Source organism: Onychomys torridus, chromosome 4 (assembly GCF_903995425.1).
Source record: "Onychomys torridus chromosome 4, mOncTor1.1, whole genome shotgun sequence".
In the NCBI taxonomy this organism is placed as follows: Eukaryota; Metazoa; Chordata; class Mammalia; order Rodentia; family Cricetidae; genus Onychomys; species Onychomys torridus.
Window position 1 is genome coordinate 18,823,133 of NC_050446.1, and position 27,705 is coordinate 18,850,837.

At 37.2% G+C, this 27,705-nt stretch overlaps 1 protein-coding gene across 7 annotated transcripts in view; it reads right to left on the minus strand.

Annotated features, from left to right (window-relative positions):
* Lrp1b (LDL receptor related protein 1B) overlaps positions 1-27,705 on the minus strand; it is a 1,919,409-nt gene that overhangs the window by 558,788 nt on the left and 1,332,916 nt on the right. For all 7 annotated transcript variants that reach the window (XM_036183000.1, XM_036183003.1, XM_036182999.1 and 4 more), the window contains 3 exons: positions 11,850-11,990; positions 7,855-7,980; positions 4,005-4,136 (listed from right to left, as the gene is read on the minus strand). In XM_036183000.1, the coding sequence (XP_036038893.1) occupies positions 4,005-4,136; positions 7,855-7,980; positions 11,850-11,990 (399 nt within the window). The remainder of the gene's footprint in view (positions 1-4,004; positions 4,137-7,854; positions 7,981-11,849; positions 11,991-27,705) is intronic.

The window sequence follows — 27,705 nt, forward strand, 5'->3', positions numbered from 1 at the left end:
GCACATAACTGTCTAGATACACACTATCAGGAAAGAAAAAGACAAATATTTTGTTATTTATGTTTTTATGCCATAACTTGTATGTTCTTTATGTGATGTGATTAAAATTTTTAGTATCATGTGTATTGCATATTGTGTCAAATGTTTGCATCTACTGTCTAGATGTTTCTGTATATTTCAGAAAGAAGGAAACTGAGATGAAAATAAACAAATACATACTTTGCCTGAAACCAAAGAGCTCATGAGTGATTTGAGTGGGCCCTGGAATGCATGGTGTCCACTGCTAAACTAGGGCTTCTCTAGATATTGCTTGAATAATCTTTGCATTTGCCATTGTCTCATTTTGAAGCAGGTGTTGCATTGGTACCTTTTGCTGACAGCAGAGAAAATAATTAATGCCTGAACACTGTTCCTACATGATAAACCTGAATATTTCCATATTTAGAGGTGAGTCATCTAAAATATTGTTTACTGGAACTCTACATTAAACATTTAGCTTCTTCTTGAAGTGGGTAGAGGTTAATACGGAGGCTCATTGTCTTAGTTAGGGTTTCCATTGCTGTGAAGAGACACCATGACCATCACAACTCTTATAAAGAAAACATTTAATTGTGGTGGCTTACAGTTTCAGAGGTTTAGTCCATTATCATCATGGTGGGACACGGCAGCATGCAGACAGACAATCATGGTGCCAGAAAAGAAGCTGAGGGTTCTACATCTTGATCCTCAGGCAACAGCAGAAGTTGGTCCCACACTGGGCATAGCATGAGCATAGGAGACCCCAAAGCCTGCCTCCACAGTGACACACTTCCTCCAACAAGACCACACCTACTCCAATAAGGCCATACCTCCTAATAGTGCCACTCCCTTTGGGGGCCATTTTCTTTCAAACCATCACCCACATGAGTGGTCAAAGTGCCAAGTATTTGTATACACAAGTACTTAGCTGTGTATGGATACACACACACACACACACACACACACACACACACACACTGTTAGGTCCAGGCATTTGTGAAGAATAGGTGGAGAAAATGTAAGAGTTGACAGCTGAGCTATGAAATTCAGAGTTCTGGGCATAGCTGTTGTTCCTATCAACTCACAACACCAGCAGTTAACTGCACTACATCAAACTAGTCTAAATTCAAGCACAAATAAGGGAGAGTCCCAAAAAAATCTACCTTTTACAGAGGAACCATTAGAAGTTGATGATTCCTTAGGGAGGGAGAGGTACTCTCCTTTGTAACCTGGAAGCTGGTATACGCTCACGTAAACAGTAGATGAGCATACCCAGGAATGTATGGCCAGCACTTATTATATTCAAGGAGTTATTAATGACAGCAACAATGGAGGATATGAAGTTGGGATGGTAATGTGGTTGGGAGTGCTAGAAAGGGCTAAAGGGTGGACATAGATTTTCAAAATAATTATAAAAATGTATGAAACTTTCAAATAATAAATAACAAGTATTTTTAAAAATATCTAGTTGATATAGAAGAGAGAATCAGAATTCTATCTGAAACTAATCATTTCTGCTGGTGAAAAGATACTTCAATATGAATTAAGAATATTACATTAGCAATTACTGAATTATTGAAACAAGTAGATGATTATTGTTTACAAAGAAAATACTTTTTATACTTTATTATTAAATTTAGCCTTCTTCAGGCCACAAAACCTCAGCAAGTGCATTTAACTGCTACAAATAATTAGTTTACTCTTAAAATTTTTGTTATTGACAGAATCAAAATATTAAAATCTACTTACTTTTAATATTTCTGCTTCTTGGAAATTAATTATATATTTTCAAAGATCATTAACGAGTCTTTCAAACAATCAAATATGAAATATGAGCTAACATATGAGACCTTATACTAAGTTAAAATGTATATGTGTATATAAAAACTTCCACAAGTTCAAATTTTCTTAGTTTTTCACTCAAGGAATCATATCAAATTGTAAGAATAAGTCATGTGTATAAAAATCAAGGTATATTATACAGTGTAAGGTAATAAATCTTCCATAAATAATAAAGTGGTTTGATCAATGTTAGGTCAAAAATTGTAATATGCTTTTGGCAGAATTTCCATAATGCTTAAAAAAATAAATTCTTGCTGGAATTCCCTTTTGCAGAAAGCATTTCTAAAAATACCAGAAGTTTGGAAGCTGAATAAATGGCTCAGTGGCTAATAGCACTGCTGTTGTAGAGGACCTGGGTTCAGTTTTCAGCAAGAGGATATCCACATAAGTTCTGCCTCTGTGGACATTTCATGCATGCATGTACACACATACATTCAGACTTACACACATAAACCTAAAATAAGTAAATAAATCTTTAAAATACAAACAAACATAGGGTATTTGTGTCTATGTGGTGTCAAGGATTTGGTCTAAGATAACTTATTTAAGAAAAGTGGTTTTTTTTGTTTTTTTGTTTTTTTATTTTTTTTCCAAGACAGGGTTTCTCTGTAGTTTTGGTGCCTGTCCTGCATCTTGCTCTGTAGACAAGGCTGGCCTCGAACTCATAGATCTGCCTGACTCTGCCTCCCAAGTTGCTATGATTAAAGGTGTGTGGTCTTTGTACTGAATGTAGTGGCAAACACCCTTAATATCAGCACTCATGGCATAGATACAAGCAGATTTCTGTGAGTTTAAAGCCTGGTATATGCAGTGAGTTCCAGACCAGCAAATAAATAAATAAACAAATAACAACAAAAAATACAGAAAGAAAACAGAGGAGTCATCTTTGAACCAGTTATGAAGATCCCCCAGATTTTCAAAAACCAAAATATATTTATTACAGCAAGGGAAAAAAACAATTGTGCCACTAGAAGAGCATGTCCTCCAAAACAGAGATCAAAAACAAAAAGATTCATCATCTTGATTTTATGTGTATGAGTGTTTTGTCTACATATATGTAGAGCACATGTGTGTCTGGTTCATGTGAACACCAGACAGGATGTCAGATCATGTGGAAGGAGAGTTAGGAAGAGCAGTGAGGCACCCACTGGAACTGAACCTGTGCCCTCTGCAAGAGAAACAGGCCTTCTTAACCACTGAACCATCTCTTCAGCCCAAAGATTATTTTTAATATTTTAAGAATTATTTATTTTAATATGATAAATCAGAGAGCTATGAGCTTTTAAATATTAGATAAGTTTTTAAATTATAGGAATACTAAATTCTGTGTGAGCATTTCAACTCTAAAACATGAACTCAGGAAACATGGAACTTAGTTAAGATTAGAGGCCAACTGAGAGAGATTTGTCCTGACCTGGGCCATTCAGGACCAAAAAAACTCTAGCTACAAATGGCGCCCAATAAACTCTAGCTACAGCCAACAAATTTGTTCTTATAACTTTAAAATCTTTATGCAGAATAAGAGACGTAAATAATAAACAAGATTAGACAGCCACCATTAACGTTCCTGCTGCTTCTGACTTTAGCAATTACCTGTGCCCAACTTGTTGGTTCCAATACATTCAGCAGTGTTTACCATTAATTTCCTGTGTTAAATTTCACCACCCACAGCCATCTTATGGTCTTTGGTTGTTTTCTTTCATTATTCATAAAAGCATATGGAATTGAAGCAACTCTGCCTACCCATACATACTACATTAAAAGTGATAGAAATGATCTTATCATTGATTATGTGTTAAGAAAACATTTTCAATAAGAGTATACCTTAAGAATTCAATAGATCATAATTTTTTATTCAGGGTATTTTTATATTTATGACTAGATGAAAGTAAAACACCATTTGAAAAAAAAAAAGAAAATAGCCAATTGTCAAACATGGCATACAAATATTACTATTTAGAAAGGAAAAAATAATTGATTTTTTTGCAGACAAAGTGCAATTAGAACAATTTGTAATAGGCTGAAAAATCATCCTTAATTCATTTTCAACTTGACTATCCAAGTACAGACTGAAAGTCATATTGCCATTATGTTTTCTAAATCAAGAGATCATTATACTTGAATTATTAATGAAATCTACTTACCTGCATGGAAGTCTATCCCCACAGCAAATGCAGTTCCTGATATAGGCATCAGAGCATCCATTTTGTCACTTGGTTCAAGAGGTATCCCCCGGATTCCCTCATGAACAGAGTACATGAGAAAAGATTCTATACCTAAATGAAGGAAAGAAAGTTCAAAGTGAATATTTCATATAACAATCCATTGATATCATTTCTAGAATAGTAATTCATAATAGTGGATATATTTCTTAGCTTTATGAAGCTTATCTAATTGTGTAGTGCCCATGACTGAAATATATGTAATCTGGGGCCCTGAAACTCTGTTGTGCACTACAAACTCCCAAAGGGTTTTATGGATCACAGGTCCCATCCCAGGGGCCAAATGGGTGAATCTGAAAGTTTCTCTGTCAGCAATGCCCTTGGTATGAGAAGATTATAGGTAGAAGCTCAGAAGTGAATCATTTCCAGAATGTATGGCCTCACAGACAAAGGACATTCTGTCTAAATTCATAGTAAAATAAAAGTATGCACTTGGTACTGTAGAATAGTAGCTTTTGATTTACACAACTACCTGTTGCTGTAATAGACGTTTAGAGTTTTTAAGGTACACAGTCCATTTCTTAAGTCCTTTAGATTCAAATGGGCCAAGAAATAAGGTACTAAGTTTTGCCCTCAATACATTCTTGAATTTCATAATGATGTCCTACTAAAATAAACATGTAGATAGAAGCTTACTACCAAAGGTCCACATAAGCTAATGCTTATGAATTTTCTAATATATTGAAAATACATCTATTTTTATTATAAATACACACAAATATTTATTATTAAAATAAAAGTATCTATATTTAAATGTGTCACAAAACTTGTCATTAGTTAGTGTCCTCATGCCTCAGTTTTATGATACATCAAATTGGTGACATGGATCCAATTCATCAATTTACAAAGAGGGAAGTTAGCTAGAAAGTTTCAATATCCTTTAAACAGGGTCTGACATAGAATAATTGCCATTAACATATTTTATTTTGAATGAAATAAGTCATAATTCTGATGTATTTTCTCTAATTGGACTGGGGCATTTTTAAAGTAAAATGGTTCTTATCATTGGCTACACAATATGGCTGAAGAAACCAACATTCTGTGAACTCACACATCTATATACTATAAAATTTAAGGTAGTCTGGAATCCTTAGGATGGCACACAGTTCTTTCCCAGAAAATGCCCTTGTCCCCCAAATATGCAAATCAGAGGTTCCACTTCCCAGTGAGGTTTTCTCTAAACAGTTGAGAGAAATTGACGGAACTGAATTTAACTTGTGCAATAATCCCACTTAAGCTGTCTCAGTTGTTTACTCCAACTATGGCTATTCAATGTGAATATAGAAGCTACTAAGCTGGTTGATGATTTTTTTAATTACCAAAAATAGTTTTTAAAAATTACAAAGTCTTAGGCTGGCAAGACAGCTCAACAGGTAAAAGTACTTGCCACCAAGGCTGAGGGCCTGCCTGAGTTCAATCCCCCTGGATCCATATGGAAAGCATTTACTCCTGAAAGTTGTCTTCTGACCTCCATACTCCTACTATGATATGTGCATTACCCCAATAAATAAATAAATGAATAAATAAATAAATAAATGTAATGAAAATGAGGAAGTCTTAGAAGAAAGAAGAGTGATACTTCAGATATTTCCAACCTCTTTGATGTCTATATGTGCTGCTAAGTAGCAAACTCTTTGTGGGAATAGAATTTTCTGAAAGTACTTGTATTTGAGTCAATGAAAACCTTGAGTTCATTTAGCTATGAGTTCAATCTGTTTCCTTGATGTGAACTCAGCATGTTTACTACTTATATTTGACTTTAAAGAAACAATGTAACCAAACTTACTATGTCTTGGATTTCCTAGGCAGTCAGCATTTATAACTAAACTAAATGATGATCTTAGTATTAAATTGTACTCTTCTACATGCCTCTAATCCAGAATACTGTGTGTGTGTGTGTGTGTGTGTGTGTGTGTGTGTGTGTGTGTGTGTGTGTATGCCTGTGGCTGTTATGGCAATCATTTCTAGAAGATACAGCCAAACAGATTTGAATTTACCTTACAGACAACAAATATCTATCATAAATAAATGTTAAATGCAACATGTGGATATAGGCTGAAAACAGTTTGTATTTTGACTCCTGTTCTGGGTCAGTTGGGACTAGTAAGGTATCTTCTTCCCTTCTGAAACTCTTATAAATTTCTGTAAAAAAATCCTGTGTTCATATCAGCATTGTTTGTAATAGCCAGAACCTGGAAACAACCTAGATGCCCTTCAACTGAAGAATGGATAAAGAAAATATGGTACATATATACAATGGAGTACTACTCAGTAGAGAAAAACAATGACATCATGAGGTTTGCAGGCAAATGGATGGATCTAGAGAAAATCATGCTGAGTGAGGTAACCTAGACTCAGAAGGACAAAAATGGCATTTACTCACTCATAGGAGGATACTAGATGTAAAACAAAGATGACTAGACTGCTACACAACTCCAGGGCGGCTACCTAGAAAGCAGGACCCTAGGAAAGACACAGGGATCACCCAATGACAAAGAAATGGATAAGATCTACATGAACAACCTGGACGACAGTGGGAGTAATGAAGGGCAAGACTTGAGGGAAAGAAACCTTAGGGGAGCAGGAGATCCCAGCTAGATCAAGAACAAAAAGGGAGAACAAGGAATAACAGACCATGATAAATAAAGACCACACGAGAACAGGAGTAGGCAGAGTGCTGGAGAGGTCCCCAGAAATCCACAATGATACATCCTCTGTAGACTGCTGGCAGTGGTCGAGGGAGGGCCTGATCTGACCTAGTCTGGTGATCACATGACTAAACACCCTAGCAGTCGTCTTGGAACTCTCATCCAATAACTGATGGAAGTGGATGCAGAGATCCTTGGCCAGGCCCCAGGTGGAGCTCCAGGTGTCCAACTTTGGAGAAGGAGGAGGGACTGCAAGAGCGTGAATTGTTGAATCCAAGATTGCAAAAAGCACAGGGACAAATAGCCAGTTGAATGGAAGCACATGAATTATGAACCACAGGCTGTGGAGCCCCCAGCTGGATCAGGCCCTCTGGACAAGTGAGACAATTGAATAGCTTGATCTGTTTGGGAGGCGCCCAGGCTGTAGTACTGGGACCTGTCCTTGGTGCATGAGCTGGCTGTTTGGAACCTTGGGCTTACACAGGGACACATGCTCAGTCTGGAAGGAGGGGACTGGACCTGCCTGTACTGAATCCACCAGGTTTAAATGAATCCCCAGGGGTGTCTTGATCCTGGAGGACATGGGAATGGAGGGGAGGGGCTGGAGGGAATGTGGAGGTGGGGGCATGAGGGGGGAGGACAGGGGAACCCATGGCTGATGTATAAAATTAAAACACAAAATAATAATAATAATAATAATAACAATAACAACAATAATAATAATAATAATAATAAATCCTCATTCCTTTCCTGTGCCATGTTTTCTGCACTGTTCAGTAACTACAGAGCAAAGGCCTTTGTTAGGAACAGACAGACTGATACACACACACACACACACACACACACACACACACACACACACACCAGACAGACACAGCCTACAAAAAGAATACACAAGGAGGGAGAGACATGGCTGGGAAACTCAATTTTGGGCTGGCTCTTGGTCTAAACTACTTGAAGAAGAAGACTGTTAATTCTTTAACAAGGTCCAATGCAACCATTGCCCTAATAACAAGATAATGTGCTTCTCTTGTTGCAAACTAGCAGTGATTTCCTAAAGTCTGTGTGGCACACATTGATGGATTCAGTAAGCACAGCATAGTTAAATTCTTTTGAACATGTACCTTGGCATGACATGCGGTTTTTCCGGAGATAATATCCCACTGTACACATGCAAGTCCTAGTAGTTTCAGATGTAGGTAAACAAAGCTGAGAGCACCCGCCATTATTTAGGTGGCAAGAATTGCTGCCTGTAGAGAAGAAAGCAAAATAAATGTCAAATAGAAAATAATGAAGAACATAGGAGACTTCTCAGGTATCAACAATGTGAACAAAAATGTATGCTATATGTTTTTTAAATATCGCCATCTGTCTTGCACATAACTTAAAGTGGCAGATTATGATTGAATCCTGCCCTTCAAAACAATTAAACAGTATCACAAGGTCATATAGACAAGCAGAGGAAATTGGATTTTTTTTCATGAGAACTCTCATTAACACTTTAATCTCTGGCTTTATCAAACATTATCTAGATCTCATTAGATAATATTCAGCTGGTCTAGAATCCATGACCTTCTTATCTCAGCTTCTCAAGTGATGGCTTTCTGGGCTTGTGCCATCATGCCCTGCTGTCAGAGACCTTAAAAAATTTTGTAAGATCACACAAAAAAGGCAATGTTTCCTTTCTGACTCAGATGTAGCTTCACCTCTAAAAGGAGAGGATACATGCATGCATATGTGTTTTAAATTTATTTTTAAAGCAAAGAAATTATTTTTGGTTTCCCAAAGAACATAATTCTTTCAAAATATATTTAAAACACACCCTAAGGAATCATGTAATTAATTAACATGTTAATTCTCCTCATTCCTGTATGGTGGCAATGACAAATTTTAGTCAGGTAATCCCGCTTTAACATTCTATACAGATCTTCCATTTACTTCATGAAGCCCAATGTGCTAATCAAATCTGCAGCATTAAGTTAAGTAATTTACAGTCCACTCTGTAAATTCCTTAAATATTATATTTTTACAACAGTTGTATTGTTCTAGGACAATGGGCAATGCCATTTAATGGGTTCAAGCTCTGCTGCAAAGTTAGTAGACCACATGCTCACTACAAATCCAGTGATCATGACAAAGCATGCTCAGAGCTGTGTATCAATAGGACTCCATGAGAGATTCACAATGTCAATTTACTTCATTATTTCTCATCTTCTGAATTTGTGGATTTAATTGCTCAATAGAATCTGTCACTCTCTCTGTCATTTTTGAAGTGTGAAATATTCTTTATTTGGGAGATGGAGCACATTCTCAGCTCATTTCTTTATCCATAGCTCAGCAATATTGAATCCCTTAGAAGTAACTTGAAGTTTTAATATAATTCCATGTATCTCTTATATGAGCTAGTGAGGTGGCTGATTCATCCCTTTTCTCAAGGTGACTTAAAGTGACAGACAGTTCAGATCTCTGATGTTTTCACCAAGAAGACAACTACATTAACAAATGTGTAGAAATTCTAAACTGACCATGCATGTGCTTGTTCTTATGGAAAGCATGTGGATGCATGTTAACTTAGTGCTAGTATTATACATGTGCTTATACAATGTTTGCTTCAACTAACACCAAAGATTGAAGTATAAGAAGAAATGAGCAAGGGACATTTCAACATAAAGTTTAAGGGAACACATCACATAGAGAGCAGAGCTGATGGAGATGAAAAATTACAGGAAAATAAATCAAGGAATAGAATGAACACATGAAAGAAAGAGAATATGAGAAATTATATTACTATTAGCAGAAGTATGGGGAAAGTAGAAAACAGAACAACAGCTACTGGTAGGTAGTACAACTACAAAGTGGGTGATATAGTTTATCCTTATTTGTTGATAAATAAAAGTCATGTATTTAACACACTTGTACAATAACAACATGCATTTCACATTACCTCCCTGAAGATAAAATACAGAAAATAATCATGAAATTAGTCATAACTAAAGTAAATATTTCCATTTAATGTATAAATAGGCAAATAGAGGGCAATTGCAGTGATTATCAAGTTACAAGTAGGAGTTCAGATTAGTATTTTGTTAGTGAGATTGATGTTCACAACTCAAACCCCAAATGACAAGTGGAGCTGGAAAGTCCACTTGACTAAAAGACCCTCAACTCTCCAGTGATCTGTGTCAGAAATGATAAATGAGGCAGTTAATTGTACTTAGAAATCCAAGGAGGTAATACTGTTAACACCTTAAAGAGCCTTAAATTGCTCATATTTCATTCTAATGAAGCTTTCAAGCTACCGACAGTGATTCTGTTAATGGTGTTGTCTTTCAAACAGATGCTTTTATCAGCATTTTCCAGTGAGAACAGTGCAGTTGTATGCTACCCTTGGGTCAGACACTTTCATAGTGCATAGATCACCCCATGGCACCTATGGAGTCAAATCTTCCAGGTAAGGAATGTGAAGCTAACAAGAGCAAAATCAAGAGTCCTATACAAATACATTCTCCTGAAAATTTTGTCAGAACCACTATCTATAAAACTGATAAGCAGTTTCACTGGAAGTTTATGTTGTTTATGTCTTGAAAGGCAAATACCTTCTTGTTTCTAGGCACTTTGGTTGGAATTACCTCTTGCTCTCCCTCTGTTTCTGTGCATGTTGCACTTTCTAAGGCTGTGTTTAGATACATCTCAGAAATATGTTCATTGTATACTACGCAATGAAATTGATAGTGGTATTGCTAATTTTACACTTTTATACTAAATAAATAAGTTTATATTCAATAAAATAAAAATGTCATACTATACTTTACTTACTATCAGTATTGTATTACACATAGCATAGTATTATCTATATGACTTGAATACCAATAAATATGTATTTATCTATTTAATTATGTTTTCTTGTGCTGGATACCAAATGTAAGACCTCATATAAGCTGTGCAAACATTCCACCATCGAGTTACCCTCCATGCCTTTATTGCTTATTGAGGTTTAAAAAATGTTGTTTAAGTACTAGTGAAAAATCATTTGATTATTGTACCAAGTGATTTAAAAATTGCCCATGTATCAGAAAACTGAATACAAAAAAACAAACAATCCAACCTGTAAACTGGCTGATATAATTAACATATATTGATAAAAATATTAAGTACAATTGACCAACTGTCTTTAAGTTGTTGGATATCCTTAGCTATCAGGGGGAAAGAATGGCAGGCATTAATGATTCCCAAGTGGGCCCCTTGGTTCCTTCTCTTCCCCTTATTTTATCTGATTTGGTCTACATATTCCAATTATTTGCATTAAATCCCCCTTTTTAATATCCAAATATAGTTTTGAAGTTTACTGTCAGAAGAAATGTATATGAAGGTAAGAATTTTCATGGCAGAGACCAAAATAAGGGAACAGTACATGGGGAACAGTTTGAGTAAGTAGTGTGTGTATAAGAGAATGATTTAAGGGGAAGGCAGGGAAGAAGGATTTGATGAAGTATTATATTGAGGAGACTTTAAGGAAGTTGTATGCTTATGTGGAGAATGATTTTCATTTTCAGAAGAGGATTGTACTAATCTCATGCATCCTGTTGCAATGACTAAGAAAGGACTAGCAAGTGCTCAGCTGCACTGGCTAGATCACTAATCCAGTTGCCATCTGGGCACTGTGAGAAGTCCACCTATGTAAACCATCTGCTAGTTTTCACTCCTTTTCGCTGCCCACCATTTGGACAAGTGAAAGAAAAATGCAAATGTACAGGGCCAAACAATGCTGTGCTTTAAGATGTGAAATTCTCATGCAAATGTGGTGTATTTGAACACCTCTGGACTAATTATATAATACGTAAGTTTTCATTAAATATTTTTTTATATCTGCAGTTTTTAGTCAAGTGCTAGATAAAAATGTCAATTAAGTGAAAAACTGAAAATCTTACAGAAGCCTTTTCAATGTTTTAAAGTCACTATGCTTCTTATGTGAAAGACATTTTTCTATAGTATTAGCCATGATTTCCTCCCTTAATACCTTAACCAAAGGCAAAAAGAATAGGAGCCCAAGAATGTTTACTTGTGAAAGCGAGAGCACCTTACTCAAACAGTGTCATACGTTCACCATGGAGGGACCTACCTTGTTGTGCTTCTTTGTCATACACTTTCATATGAACAACCCCGGAAGTCTTATTTCGTAGGACTGTGGGATTTCTTCCATCTCTTTTATTACAAGTTCCGAGTTGAGCTAAGTTTTGGTCTGCCCACCAGAGTTTCTTGTCTATAAAGAAGAAAGAAATATAATAAACTTACTAATATAAATGTTAATAAAATATAAAACTTTCTGGTTTACATTGTGTTATATTTCAAATCATTTCAAAGCAAATCCTGAAATCAGTTCTACTCCAAAAAAACCTGCAACAATGATGGTGTGTTGCTCAAGTTTTCTCCATCCTTGTCCAGTGCAGTATGGTTCTCTTTAACTCTTCTTTTTTTTTTCTTTCTTTTCTTTCTTTCTTTCTTTCTTTCTTTCTTTCTTTCTTTCTTTCTTCCTTCCTTCCTTCCTTCCTTCCTTCCTTTCTTCCTTTCTTTTTTATTTCTTTGTTTCTTTTGTTATTTACTCCTTTTTATTTTCTTTAATTGAAAATAGAGTTTCTGATTTCTCTCACATAATACATCCTCATCACATTATAGTTTTGCCACCCTTTATTCCTCCCAGTTCCTTTACTCCCATCTACAACCATTCTCTTTATGTCTCTCATTTTAAACAAACAGGCTTTTAAGGAATACTAATAAAATATAATATAATAAGATAAAACAAAAACTAGCATATCAGAATTGGACACAACAAACAGAAAGAGTCCAAGAGAAGGCATAAGACACAGAGACCCGCTCATATGCACACTCAGGAATCCCATGAGACCACTAAACTGGAATTGAAATAAATATGCAAAGGACCTGGAGGGCAAAAAAAAAGAGAGAAAAAGAATATATATATATGTGTGCCATAAATATATGTTTTGTACAGATATATAATAAAATAAAACTAAAAAATAATTGGAGAATATTAAAAACAAAAGAGGGGTGGGTAAAGCCCTGACAAGACATTATGAGACAAGGAACCTCCAAAGATGCCGCTGAGTTTGTTTTTCATTACCATCTACTGCTGGGCATGGGGCCTGCCCCTGAGAATAGTTTGTTTTCCAGTGAGATTCCCTTGGAGAAAACTAACTTTTCACCTGCAAGTGAGCAAGTAGTTATTAAATGACTTTTATTTTTTCTTAAAGAATAAATATTCAGGCTAGTGATATAGGTCTCTTGGTAGAATGGTTACCTATCATGTTCACAAAATTGAGGCAGTAAGGTCACTTAATTTCCAGTCTTGGGATACATGATATCTTGCCTCGAAATGAAAACTAAAGGAATATTCTTACTAGCTATGTAATATGCAAATATATACAGATATAAATAAAAGTGTGTTTTAAAGCAGCCTGAAAGACCAACTCCCAGGACTGTATCCAGGGTAATAAAAAGAATGTCTTCAGAGTAGTGGTACTTAGGAATCATTTTTATTTATCTATTCATGCCCATACTAATCAGACCATTCACTTCATTTTCTCTCAAGTTCTTCTCTCTCTCTCTTTTTCTTTTGTTCTGTCTCCCTTTATATCCATTCCATGGTAAGTAAAAATGGTACATCTGAGGGAGTAGTTTGCCATAGCAATGGCCAGCTGCAAGGTTCCGACTATAACCTGAGGCCAGGGGCACAGTGCCCAGTGAGATAAGATGCTGAGGAATTTTTGTAGGGAGTAGGTCTTTACCATCCAGACATAGTAAGGAGGCCACTAACACCAAAGATGCTTTGTGCCTGACCTTGGCTCCATAATTAGACATTTGGGAATTTATCCTTGTGTATTATCTGCGAAGTTTTAACTTGTGAGGCATTTATTCTAATTGAATTTTTTGAGGCCTAAAAATCAGTTAATTGTATGTAGCTTGTCTAGAACTGAGAAGAAATGCTGTTTTCTTTATGTCAGTCTGAGCCAGTGATTAAAAAAAAAACAAAACAAAAAACGGGGCCTAAGTGTCTTACAGTCTTCATGGAATAATAGATCTAATTATGAAGCATATCCTAGTACATTTATATTCATCAAAATTATATAGCTTAAAAGGAAATCATCTTTCTCACCATCCACAGATATATGTGCTCAAAAAGTACAAAATACATCACCAATGGCATGTGGAAAGACCCCCACAGCTATTTTTTTAGGGAGAAAGTAGTGGCACATGAGAAAAATTACAGAGAGAAGCAACTGGTTATCAGAGTCTGTGGTCCTATAAGCCTTGCTTGACTAGGTTCCTGCAACAGAGAATTATCCATCTGGTAGGTTGACACCTGAACTATCAATTGCCATCTGCCTCTGGTATATTCTGGCCTCTGGTAACGCCATTGCTACAGCAGCTCTCAGCAAAGTTTCTCATTAATATCATGACATGGTTAGAATAAGAATGGCCACCATAGGCTCATAGATTTGAACATAGGTCATCAGGGAGTGGCATTATTAATAGGTGTGATCTTGGGTGGAGTAGGTGTAGACTTGTGTATCACTGGGGATAGTCTTTGGGGATTTCAAGTGCTCAAGCCAGGTCCAATGCTCTTTCCCTGTTGCCTGCTGATCCAAATGTAGAACTTTCAGCTCCCTCTCTAGCATCATGTCTGCCTGTATGTTGCCATTCTTCCCATCATGACAATAATGGACTAAACCTGTGAAGCTGTAAACTAACCCCAATTAAATATTTTCCTTTATAAGAATTGTCATGGTGTCTCTTCACAGTAATAAAACATTGGCTACGACAGAAATTAGGGCCATGGACTGGGATACTGTTGTGATAGATAAGCCTAACCATGCTTATCATAGGCAGGGTGTGGACCTTGGATTGGGAAAGCAGTGAACACTTGAAGTGGGGATTAATGGGCAATACTATTAGAAGCAGAAATACAGTGGTACTAAGAGTAATGTGGATTAGGATGGCCTGACTCAAGAGGTTTCAGAAGAGAAGAATATTAATAAGTGGACTAAAGATTACTCTTGGGATATTTTGATTAAGAATGTGACTGATTTTTGCCCTTGTCTAAAGTTCTGCTTGAGTCAAAATTGAAAAGTTTTGGGTTACTGTTGCTGGCAGCAGAGATTTAAAAACAGCCTAGTATTGACTGTGTCATATGGTTATTAGTGTCAGTCTTATGCAGATCTGTAATGAAAAGGAGCAAGAATGGCAAAAGGAAATACAAAATGTACAGTTTGAAGAGAAAGGGAATGTCAGGACATGTAATGGAGCTAAATCCAGTACTCAGGGAAATTACAAAGTTTAAAGAAAAGCCTGATCCTAATTGGGGTAAAGGGAGTGATGACCTCAGGGCAACACACTACCTAGCTAAGCTTTCAATTTATGAAAAAGGATTAAAGAAAACCTTAGGGCCAGGTGTGGTGGTGCACATCTTTAATCCCAGCACTGGGGAGGCAGAGACAGGCAGATCTCTGAGTTTGAGGTCAACCTGGTCTAAAGAGCAAGTTACAGGATAGTCAAGGTTAGGTAGTGAAGGAAACCATCAAAAGCAGAAAGCTGGTGAAAATGGATTTGAATGAGGGGGCCATGTTCCAGCCCCAGCAAGCAGGAGAACCTGGCAATTTTGGCCATGTGGTTCTGGCTTTGGAGTCAAGGATACAAGAAAGGGTGTGTGTGTATAATATCCCTCCATACCTAAGGAAAGCTGCTGAGGCCAGGAATGTGTCAGAGGTGTCCCTGTGTTGAGGCCCAAAGAGGCCATTTAGAGAGGCCATTGTGTGAAGCTATGAAAATAAAGTCTGAATTTTGTTGAAGACATCAAAATGTTAAAGATGCCAGAGTGATGGAATACCTTCCAAGGAGAGCTGCTAACAGGTAGTGGAACCAGCCCAAGAGAGAAAAGTGTGTTGCAGTCAACAAAGCTGAAAGGAGTTAGAGATCTGAAGAGTGCTTTGATATCAGACATGGAGATGTAGAGTTTGGAGTTTGTCCTGCTGGTTTCTGGTCTTGCTTTGGCCCAGTATTTCATCACTATGCTCTCTTTCCTCCCTTTCAGAATGGTAATATATATCCTATGCCACTGTATGTTGAAAGTATATGATCCGGTTTTTATTTTAATTTGTAGAGGATTACAGTCAAGAGATTGCTATGAATCTCTAAAGAGACCTTGAACTTTGGCCTCTTAAATGGTGTTGAGACTGTTATAGACAATGGATGGGGACTTCTGAAGTTGGAGTGAATGCATTTTTTCACTATGATATGGTGTCTTATCAGTTGAAACCCTAACACACATATCTTCCTGTGTGCCACCATGCTTCACACCATTACATCATGGACTAAACCTCTGAAACTGTAAGCCAGCCCCAATTAAATGTTTTTCTTTATAAGAGCTGTTTTGATGATGGTGTCTCTTCATAGCAATTGAAGATTGACTAAGACATATGGAATACAGAATTTATTACTTGCATATCTAGACATGAACATAATCCTACAACTTAGCTAATGAACAACTAAGAGATATTGTTCCAGATTTTTGTTTCTTAAATGTGTGGATGGTTTTAAGTGCTATGTTTTCTCACTGGATTCTGTAAACTATAGTGACTTTTTTTATTTTTTGAACAGTTAATGCCTCTTTCTATAAATTTTTATTAATTTATAATGTTAGGAAGCTACTCTTAACAATTTAAATTCTATAAGAAAACAAAAAGTTATGCAGAAAAAGCTCAAGAACAAAACATTAATTAGTGAAAGGAAGATAATAGTCTCCCTAGTATTAATCTTTTCCCATTTTTAAAGTAAGTCAGCTTTTAAATCACTGTACCAAGAAATAAGTAAATGTAATCCACAATCTTAAGTTTTCATCAATATTTAAGTCAATCTTTAAATGAAATGAAGTCTATGAGTGTAGTGTAATGCAGAGAATTATACACAGAATTTTCCAGTATAGTTGATGAAAGCATTTAGATACAATGATAAAAAATAAAATTAGAAACAATATTTTCATCATAAAATTATGTAACTAAAGATGGTTTTGAAACTAACAGACAAATAAGTTCAATATAGTACATATAACTAGTCCTTGGGCTTTTGTTTGTTTGTTTGGTTGATTGGTTGGGTTTTTTTTTTTTTTTTTTTTTTTTTTTTGCTCATGTCTATAATCTAAATACTTGAGAGGCTAAGCCAGTGTCCCATCCCACCCTTACGTGTTAATGCTTTGTATTATTATTGAATGAGATCAGGAAACATACAAGAAAACTTCTTTCTCTCTTGAACACTAGAAAGTACCCCATCTGGGGCTGTTGTTTACCCAGCAGCTTTATACCCTAGCAGAAAAAATGCACATACTGAATCGAATCACTGGCAGCAATTAAAAACACACAAATATTTCCATGACTACCAAAACAGCAGAGATGGCCATGTGGCATATATATATATATGTGTGTGGAGGTGGAGTGACTTTTAAGAGAACTCCAGCTGTGTGGTGTTACTGAGAGTGATTCAGTCACTGGAGGACTGATAACAGGAATAAAACACATGGGTAATAGTTTCAACCTAAGGAACCACAACTTGGCACCTGTAACCAGATCATCTACATCCTCTGAAGGACTGTGAAGATCTGGACAAAAGTAACCGGCAGTAACCCACATGAAAGTAAGAGCAGAAGGATCTTGGGAAACTCATCTAGTCTTCAAAACTGTGTTCTCAGAAAGTGAGATGGCTCAGCAGTGCAAACTCAACAATCTGGGCTCCATCACCACATCCGTGAAAATGAAGAAAACCAACTCCTCAAAAGCATCCTTTGAACACACACACACACACACACACACACACACACACACTCACACACACTCACTCACATACCCTTTACATGAAAGAAAAAATACATACATATCCCTAGTCATCCCTAACTCCTTCTTAATCATCTCCAAATGATCCTACCACTACTTCAAATTCAAAACTCTCTTTTCATTTTATCCTATTTATCTCTATTCATTTAAAAAAAGAGTTTACCCTCTCACCTGAGTCTTATTTTTCTAGTTCTCTGGTCTTATTACCAAATAATAACAGTTCATCTGTTTATTTAAGCAATTCTGGGTGTCAGCCGTGAGGAAAAGGTAGATAAAGGTGAAGAAATAGTGAAGAAAATGGGCACAGTTCCAGCATTTGCTTTTACGTATTTATGAGCAAATAATTCATGCAGATTGTTCTTCAGGGAAGTATTTGATTCCACTGCATGCTGAGGCTGTCACCTATCCCATTTCCGGTGAGTTCCACCACTTTGTACATAACTGCAAGCCTTTCCCTTTATTGGCTCGCTCTGTATTACTTCCACTGGTTTTGACGGTAGAGGAGATGGAAGCTCCTGGGCCTAAGGAGGCCATCTTGATCTGCTTTGTATTTTTCATAGCATTCTGTATTGCTTTCAACTGAACATGACATGGAAACTCCCTAAACACCTGTGATATTAATGAGGAAGAAATCTCTCTAAAAATATTTCCATTAGAAACAAAACATAGAAAACAATTCAATAAATCCAGCACTCCCACTGTCTAAATAGCTTTTTGTTGTTTTTAATATTATCTGTGTTTCCTGACAAGAGGGCTGGAAAAGGCGCTGGGTGAGAAATGGGTGGTAGTCTATATCAGTTCTAAGATTTGAGCCTGATCTGCCTCATCTGGGCTTGTTGGACTACTCAGGGCTAGGTCCATCCAAAGAGCTGATGATTTGGTAGATAAGGTGAAGCCTATGTGTGCCATAGCAAAACACTTCCAGACTTTTCTCCTGTGGCGATGTTGCCACTTCAGTGACTTTACCTGAAACAACAGCTCAGGGACTTTAGGAAATATGCTGGTTTCTCTCCCTAGGGACGGTCACTGAGTGGTTTTGGCCTATGGCATGACATTAATGATATTTAAAATCTCCCATTACACTAATGTGTAGTAAAGGTTAAGATTCATGACTTTCCTGATAAATAAGAAGCCCTCAGTCCTTAATTTATTCATTTAAGCAAGGCAGCAACCAGACCACCTTGAAATATTAAGAGGTTCTGCATTTGGGAAAAGCTGTGTAGCCCAGTACTTTCAAGAAAGAGCTAATAGAAAGCTCTTCAGTGTGGTTATTGTAGATGATATGTAAACAATTTCTAGCTGTCAGAAACACAGTGAAACAGCCAAGAAATGCTACATACTTACAAACCATTGCTTTATGTCATGAGTTTATTACCAGAATGAAATGCCAGACACAGGCTAACTTCATAAAGCAGGAAGCTGACTTTGTTCAGTTTCAGATTCCACATAAAACTGAACTATCCCTATGATGAGGACAATGCCTGGTGTGTCATAGCATGTCAAATATCAGTGAGATTATACACAGAAGCAAGCAGGATATAGCTCAAGGCAGGAATCAGAGAGACAAAGGCAGAACTTCTTCCTCTCATCACACGTCTGTTGAGATAACTGGAAGGTGTCTAGTCTGTCCCCAATGACCAAAGACCTTCTAGCAGTTTCATTTATCAAAGGCATCTTCCAATACTGCCACCTTAGGGCCCAATCCCTCAACACAGGGACTCTTTGAAGACACCAAAACCAGAAAAAAAAATCAATATAAATATTTAGAGAACAAACAAGCAGTATGTAACAGAAAGTAAAGCAGAACAAAATAATTTTTTTTCTGGGATGTATTAATTATAAACTGACAAAATTGTCTTCTGGAAAGCTGCTAATTTTGAAAGAAAATATATAACAGTTTGGCGAACTACAGAAGTGTCTGCAAAAGAGAATGCTACTGGTATTTATAATTATGCCAAGGCGGGTGCATTTTTATGCTGTACCTATTGTGACTGATGACCGCCCCTCCACCTGGACAGTCCAGAGGAGGCTGTGTCTGCACACAGCAGCCATCAGCCTGTTAACCTTACTGTGAGAGATGGTCTTGCTGTAGTTCATCTGAAGCCCAGTGCTAAATCTGTTTCTGACTGCAGTGAGGAGACTAGAAGTTTCTTTTCTATACCTTTTTCAAGACTTATTTCCTGCTTGAAAGAGATAATTTGAAGAACAGCAAAGGAGAGATGGTCGTACAGGATTCAAAATTTGTTTTGAAGCTGTTGTGACCCTGAACCAACAGAGGTGGCCCTAAAATCCTTGCAATTCTTAGTTCTAATGAGCAGCTAGCCTCAGTGAGAGTTGAGGACTGACTCTGTGGTTACACAGAGAAAAACCTGAAAATGACATGACAGGCCATTTAATTTTTCAATTGATAATCTGACTGTGTTACCAGCATTTGTGAGATGGTGAAGGGAGACTGACTCAGAGAGTGAGTAATCCACTGGCAGAAACAAGCCCACTCTGAGTGAGTGCTTGCTGAGGTATTTAGTGATAAAGAAAGCAAAGTTATTCAGCAAAGACTGATGATCCCTGGGGTCTACATTTTAAGGAAAAGGAAGTTGAAGAGAAGGGGGATAAAGGGTAAGACCAGATAGCTCTGGTAACAAAGTAGACAATTAAAACTTTTTAATTATATACATGGCATAGATATGAAATTTTTTATCATAGTTGTACAAATTATATTCTCAACTATGTCCTTCACTTTTTACCACCCAATTATCAGGATGATATAGAGTTGGTAGGATTTATCCTTTCTAAAAGGGAAGTCTCCAAGTATGTCTGCTAAGTGTTAGGCATGGTTTCAATGTGTCCCTCAAGGTATCATTTGCCTAAATTTAGCTCTAAATGTGAAATATTAAAAGAGTAGAAACTTACTTTGACTATAGAATTTAGAAGTTGGGCTTGTGAGATGATTAATATTAGATAGGCTCTTCAGGGGGAAGCACCATAAGCAAATTCTGGTAGATTTATTTGTAGAGTTGGCACCAGGAGATACACATACAGGTTTGTCTTTCAGACATTCAAGGCTGGTCACTGCTTTGAACACCTTCCACCAAAAAGATCATCCCTAAATGTGGCCACTGGACCTTAGATTCCAGATATGAACCACAATCAACTTTTTCATAAAAAAAAAGTCTGGGGCACTGTGTTATGGCAACAGAAATAGATTAATGCCATCACCATGACTTTTGTAATTGCATCATTCACTGACATATCTACCTCTAAAACATGGAAAGACATTTCCAAACTAAGTTTAAGCATCTCTCTTTGAGTGTTTTCTAGACTCGAGGACTAGAAAAAGTCTTGTTCTAGTTCTATAACAGCACTCATACTTATATAGCGCTTTATAAGTCCATCTCCTTGTTTAACATATAAGATTCTTTGTGAAAAAATTTCATCTTACTCTCTTTTCTCTTTTCCTCCAATTAGTACATAAATGCCAGAACCTGAGTGGCTACAAGGATGCCATGAGTACACGACAGGACCCTCCTTGGTGCCTCACAAACCTAGTGTGATGCTTCTTGAGCAAAAGATTCTCCCAGTGATCTTCAGTGTCTTCTATTTTACTATTAGTTTCTCTTATAGATTAATACACAAACTATTTACAAGTCACTTGAATGGCATGGACAATAACTGTTAGCTATATTGAATGAAATAAGTTAATCAAAAAATCCAAAGCATATGTGTTACTACACTATTCTTACTCCATCACAAAACAGTTTTGCATGCCTGTAATGGTGGCATCCCAGGCTGGGCTGGGAGTGAGGAAGGAGGATCATGAACTCAAAAGAGTTATCTCAAAAGAAAAGACAAAGAAACAGAAAAATAGAACCACAGATGGGTTTGCACTCCGTTTCTGACTTTTACACATTTCCTTTGTGGCTACCCACAGAATGAGCTTTAGTGTTCCCAGTTGGTATAAATTTGGAGGAATGAGAGCATGTCACTCTGTAGAATGTCACTTTGGGATAAGAATGTGAAGGTGCCCTACATAAAATGTTTTTCAGCTTCATGATGGTGCAAAATGATCTACATTCAGCAGACTCTGCCCTAAAGATTTTGAGTGCTAATCTGCTCCCAGGAGGCCACAGGAAGGAAGGCATTCCTCCTGGCACCTCACAGCTGGTGATGAACCTAAGATTTCAGTTAGCCACATGATCCCTGGGGAAGTTGCAGGGCTTATGGGGCACTGTGTTCTGGAAATCAGGGTATCACAAGCATCATTTATTTAGGCTCATTCCAACAGCAGTGCTGTGGTGAGCTTGCTATAAGCCCACCATACCAAGGGAAGCATCCTTACTTTGGTGACTGAAGATGAACAGATGCAGGAGTCCTCTACCCTCACATCTTCTGCTTCCAAACAGAAAAATTTCCCTTGTAAAGGTATTATAAATTCCCCTTCTGAAAATATTCCTCTCTCACACAAAGAGAAGAGAATGACTTAGACCCTAGAGTCAGTGCTGAAATGTGTGCACACAAGCAAGCTTTTCTTAAATCCCTTAGCTTCCATTAGTTACTTCCACATATTTCTAAGTCATTTCCCCATTATTTATGTCTATTGAAATCCCAGACTCTGCGCCTTTGTTAAACTACTGCAAAAGTCCAGTTCTTACCTGTCTTTGCTGTGAAAATCCCATGGGTATAAATTGTCTTTTCTTCTGCTCACCCCTCTTCTACTGGTTACTTTCACAGGCCACTAGACACTGAACCTCAGAAGGTAAAAGAAAGCCTTTGCTCCCGTCTCTGTGATTTTTGCTCATGAATTTTGTTGAAATTGCCTTTTCTTTTGTAGTCATATTTTATTTTCATATTGCAGTGTTGAGGACTGTAGCCAAGGTCTCATGCATACTGGACATGTGCTTTATGCATTTCTATGTAGATTTTTCCTCACTATTGGAGATGTCCAGAAGGACACATTGCATTTGTGACAAGCAAATTTCTCATGTAATAGAGCCCTGAGAATTAGGAGACTTGCATCTTTTTTTTTTCTTATATTCTGTGAAGAACCAGCCTGCCTCCATCTTAGTAAAGCCTCTCATATAAGAGAGACAAACTAGGTCCAATCCTGTTTCTGATTTAACCTGTTTCTCATGGGCTGGGCTCTGCCCCAGCTGTAACTTCACTACAAATGGTTCTGCTGCCTCTTGCACAAATGGCAGTTATGTCTTTGTTTCAGAGTTGCTTATAACCTTTGCAAACCTACCTTTGTTTTCAAGGGGTTGTTATGGCTACATTGTATGACTACCTGTTGTCATGGCTACCCTGCAACCCTGTCTTTGTTTCAGGGGGTCCTTAGGCCTAACTTGTTATGCTTATGTTCTGCTCTTATAACCCCCCTGTTTTGCCTGCCCAATCCCCCATTAGAAACCCCTATCCATGAACTTTCTAAAAACCTTGTTTTCCTCACCTCCAAAGCTGACCTCTGGAACCCCCACTTAGGGAGCAGCCCAAATACATGAATTTAAAACCAGAAGCTTGCTTTAATTGGTTAGGCTATGATGATTTGGATAGGTGGTCTCCATCCCATCTTTGTGATTAATATTTGGTCCTGAATTTAGGAAGCTTTTTCTTGGGGTGGGAGGGGCTGGGGAGGGGGATGGATGCTCTACAAAATGAGAAGTCTTGTGATTAAGCAATTATGATGGGGTAGGGGCTGATAATTTCCATTTGAAATTAAAGAAAGGAAGCTGGTGTCTCTGCATATATTTCAAACAGGAGAACACAGAAGGATTATTTCATCCATTGACAGAATCTAGGGAATGGACAGGAAGAGGGGTTGACACAAAGCTTAACAACTCATGAGCCATTTATATCAGAAATGACTGGCTACATCCAAACCTGCCAGGAAGCTCTGCAAGTAGCTACTGACCCCAAAGGGAACCACAGTTCTCTTTAGCCCACCCAAAAGGAAATAATAAATGTGTAGATACAGGCAATTAAGTAAAATACTAGCACACAGGGGATTATTGTATAAACATTAAAATAATGTCATGCAGCCAGGTAGTAGTGGTGCATGTCCTTAATCCCAGCACTCAGGAGGCAGAGTCAGGTCAATCTCTGTGAGTTCAAGGCCAGCCTGGTCTACACAGCCAGATCCAGGACAGGCACCCAAACTACACAGAGAAACCCTGTTTCGAAAAACAAACAAACAAACAAAAAAGTCATGTAGATGTTTATGAACCTAAATGCAATGCTTGTAACAAAATGAAATGAAAAATAAAGTCACTTTGTAAATATATTTTTCAATGCCTTGCATTTAAATCTTTGATTTAAATGGCCAATTAATGTATCTGATCTAATTATTGACTTATTTAGATACAGTGGTTGATGTAGCCCAGGCTGCCCCTCAAATCAATAGTGTGCACAGTTAAGAATGGCTTGAAATTAATGATGTTCTTGCCTCTCTCAAAAATATGTCTTTGAACACTAGTACTTTTTTTTACTTTATTTTTTCCTTACAATTTTCTACACTACCATTAGTCATATAATTCCACTTTGGTTTCAATTACTCTAAATTTTCTTCACAGTGTAATTCTTGAACATTTTTAAATACCAAATGAGAATGAGACGCTATCATTATAGTCAGTGTGGACATGTTGTATATTATAAGGTTTCAATATTTTAAAAATTACATTAAATGGCTGTTCTATCTTGGATAATTTAATGCTCTGTCATTACTAAAATATGAATGTCATTATAGCTAGTATCTAGCTCTTGACACTGCCAAATAATTAATATTGTAAAATTTACTGACTAGAAATATATATGAGGGTGTAAATATCAATATATTACTAAGGAAAAGGTTAAAGTATGAATATTGTTATAAATAAATGATCTTTGGTGCTCCCATTTGCCATGTCTCTGTCTTTTCCATATTATTTAATGTGATATATTTATTCACTTGAAAAGGAAACCATTTAAAATCCCCACATTAAAGCATATTTCAGGGAAAATGATGCCCATTTAAATAACCAGGCATTAAAATATTGTGTTATTGCAACTCAGTACTTTAAAATTGAATTGGATGGAATTACAGCTTACTACATGTGTTCTTGGATCAGAAAACAGCTGCCTTTTTGTAGGGTGAGCATCACTCCATAGTGCTTTATTTTGTACTTTATTCTGCTATGAATGTGGGTTGACAAATAATTTATAAAGTGAGAAAAACTACATTATTCCCCTGTAGAGGAAGTTTCAGCCAAGTGTCACTATTCACTGCTTCCAGAGCCCCACTCTCCTACCTGCAAATCCACTACATATGGACTTTGTGTATTAGAAAAAAAAATCAGAACATTGGTCTGGAATAAAGACTGCAACAGAATTCACAGACAACGAAAATGCTCATATCTGGGACTTTAAATAAAATTTTATCTTATTTAAGATTTCACCCATCAGCCCAGGCTGTCCTGGAACTCACTATGTGGCCTAAGTTGTCCTTGATCTTCCAGCATTCCTTCTATCTCGGCCTCCCGGGTGCTGGTATCATGAGTCATATCATGATGGGACTTTAGATATTATACAGGGTTACTGGCTGTTTGCTTCTGAAACAAATACCTGAGAGAAATCAACATCCCTGGGAAATCATGATTCACGGCCACTTGTGTCTGTTGCTGTGGACTGGAGATGAAAATCATCACCACACAGGGAACTTGTGTGAGAACAAAGAAAACGGGGGAGCAGAGGAAAAAGAGCCTGTGGCAGCAGGGTGTGTCCTTTAGATAGCTCCCTTCTGGCCCCACCCTGCTTCTTCCTTAGTTGCTACATCACAAACCAATTAGTGCTTGCAAACCCCTCCTCTGCCCAAAGACACAGGCAGCAGTGTCTCCCCTTGGCATCCCCCAATCCAGTCAAGGTTAACAGTCAACATTAACCATCGTTTACACAAAGTAGAACCCAGCTTTGAATAGAATTCTCATCATCAGATATCCCCCACACACAAATGAGGGAAAAGATATAGAAAGTGTCAAGATCTCATTTGTATGAAAATGACTTAAAAATACACAGCCTTTTTCAAAAGGACGAAAATATGGTTAAGGAAAATGGAAATTTAATTCCTTTTTTATGATAAGTTTCTGTAACTATGCATCTTTTTTGTTTATATATGTGTGTGTGTGTGTGTGTGTGTGTGTGTGTGTGTGTACACTTGTAGGGATGTGTGGGTGTGTGTGTGTGTTGTGTGAACACACGTGAGTGTCTGTGCAACAATCCACCTTGTCTCTTGTAAGACAGTATCTTGTTAGCCTGATGCTCCATGACTGTCTTCATATCCCGAGTGCTGGGATTACAGGTGTCTGTCACACAACACACGACACCTATACTTTTTATGTTGGCTGTAGAAATCAAATTCATCTTCATATTTTAATGGTAAGAACTTAAGGCTGGACTATCTCCTTAGCTCACAATGCAGTTCTTACCATGTTCTATGTTTAACCAATAGAAACCTAAGAAATATTCCACTATAGATGGAATTTCTTCACTAAAGGCAATCTTGGAGATGATGAGGAAAACTCACATTTTAATAACTTGTTTTTTTCAAATTACAATACTAGTGTACCACTAATACTTTTGTCTTACCATTGCCTTAACTAAACCATCCTCATTAAATTACTTATGGATCATCTACATGTAGAAAACACCCTCTTACTTTTCTCCCAAGTGTAGCATCTTCAAGAATCAATTCAAAATGAATAGTCTCACCACTAGCCCTTAAATCTTGTTCATAATGAATATGTTTGCACCGATAATTATATAGAAAAAAATAGCATCTAAAAATGTGAATACATAGTCCTTTGAAAGTTACACATATTTATTGCCTCCTTTTTCCCCATTGCTCAGGATGCTACTAGAGGGGTATAGTTTAGACATGAAGTGGCATTCAGTAAAACTGTACAATGTTTAAATTTAATTTTTTAAATGTACATATTTATCATCACTGCATGTATATATGATGTGTGCAGGTTCTGTGTCGTGTGTGTGGAGCTCAGAGGATAGTTGGTGTTTGCTTCTCTCCTTGCACCTTTGTATGGAAGAAAAACTTGAACTGATCATTGGGCTTCTGCTGCATATGCTTTACCCATTGGACCATCCTACCAGCTCTTATATTCTATTGATATACCAAATTGTGTTGCTATCATTTAGGAAAAAGGAAGCTGAATTTAGGTTAAGCATACCTATGTTAAATCACAGGGTACTTAAAAAACAAACAAACAACAACAAAAACATATACATAAAGGCACAGGCAGGCCCAGAAAATTCTGTGGTCATTGTTCTCTAGCCAATTATAAAGGTAAAGAGCACGAATCTGTATCTGAGAGACCCAGGCCTAAGCAGAATTGCAGCCACAGCAAAAAGGTCTAAGCAGGATGGGCCCCTACTCCAGACTGTCCCTTACCTTTTGCCCTAGCTACAGAGAGGGCCTTGAACTCCTCACCCCACAAATAAGGGCCAATCAGAAGTGGACAAACAACTCCAGCTGTTGCTCTGCTGACACCACAATGTTGCAGTTCCCTAGACCCAAGTGAGCCAAGCAGCTCAGTCCAGATACCCCTAGCCAGGACTTGAGCCAATCCCAGGTCTGTAGCTAGCAGTCTGGGAATCCCCCAAGCTTCACCGCCTTGTCTAGCTATTACAAAATCTTTCACCAGTTCTGCTGGGGGCTCTCTCCCATTCTGTTGCTGAGTCAGTTGGACGGAGAGGTCAGAGATAACTCGTATTAAAGACTGTGTTTGCTTTGGATTCAGTCTCTTGGTGATCCTTTGGGCACAACATATCTTCAGTTTGAAAGAATATTACCCAGGAATTTGTGATGTAATTTGTACATCCTGTGGTTTTTTTTTCCTAAGACGAGTTGATACCTATAGTATATGAGCATGTGTCTTATCTAAGATTCTGTAATTTTTAAAAATGTATTCTCAGTCTTGGATTGAAAGAGGGTTGTAATTATGTTACAGTAGTATTCTTCTTGTCTCTAGTTCATCAGCGGCAGTCTAAAAAAATCCATAAATAAATTCTTTGTGACTTATAAATTGTGTGTGATTCTGAGTG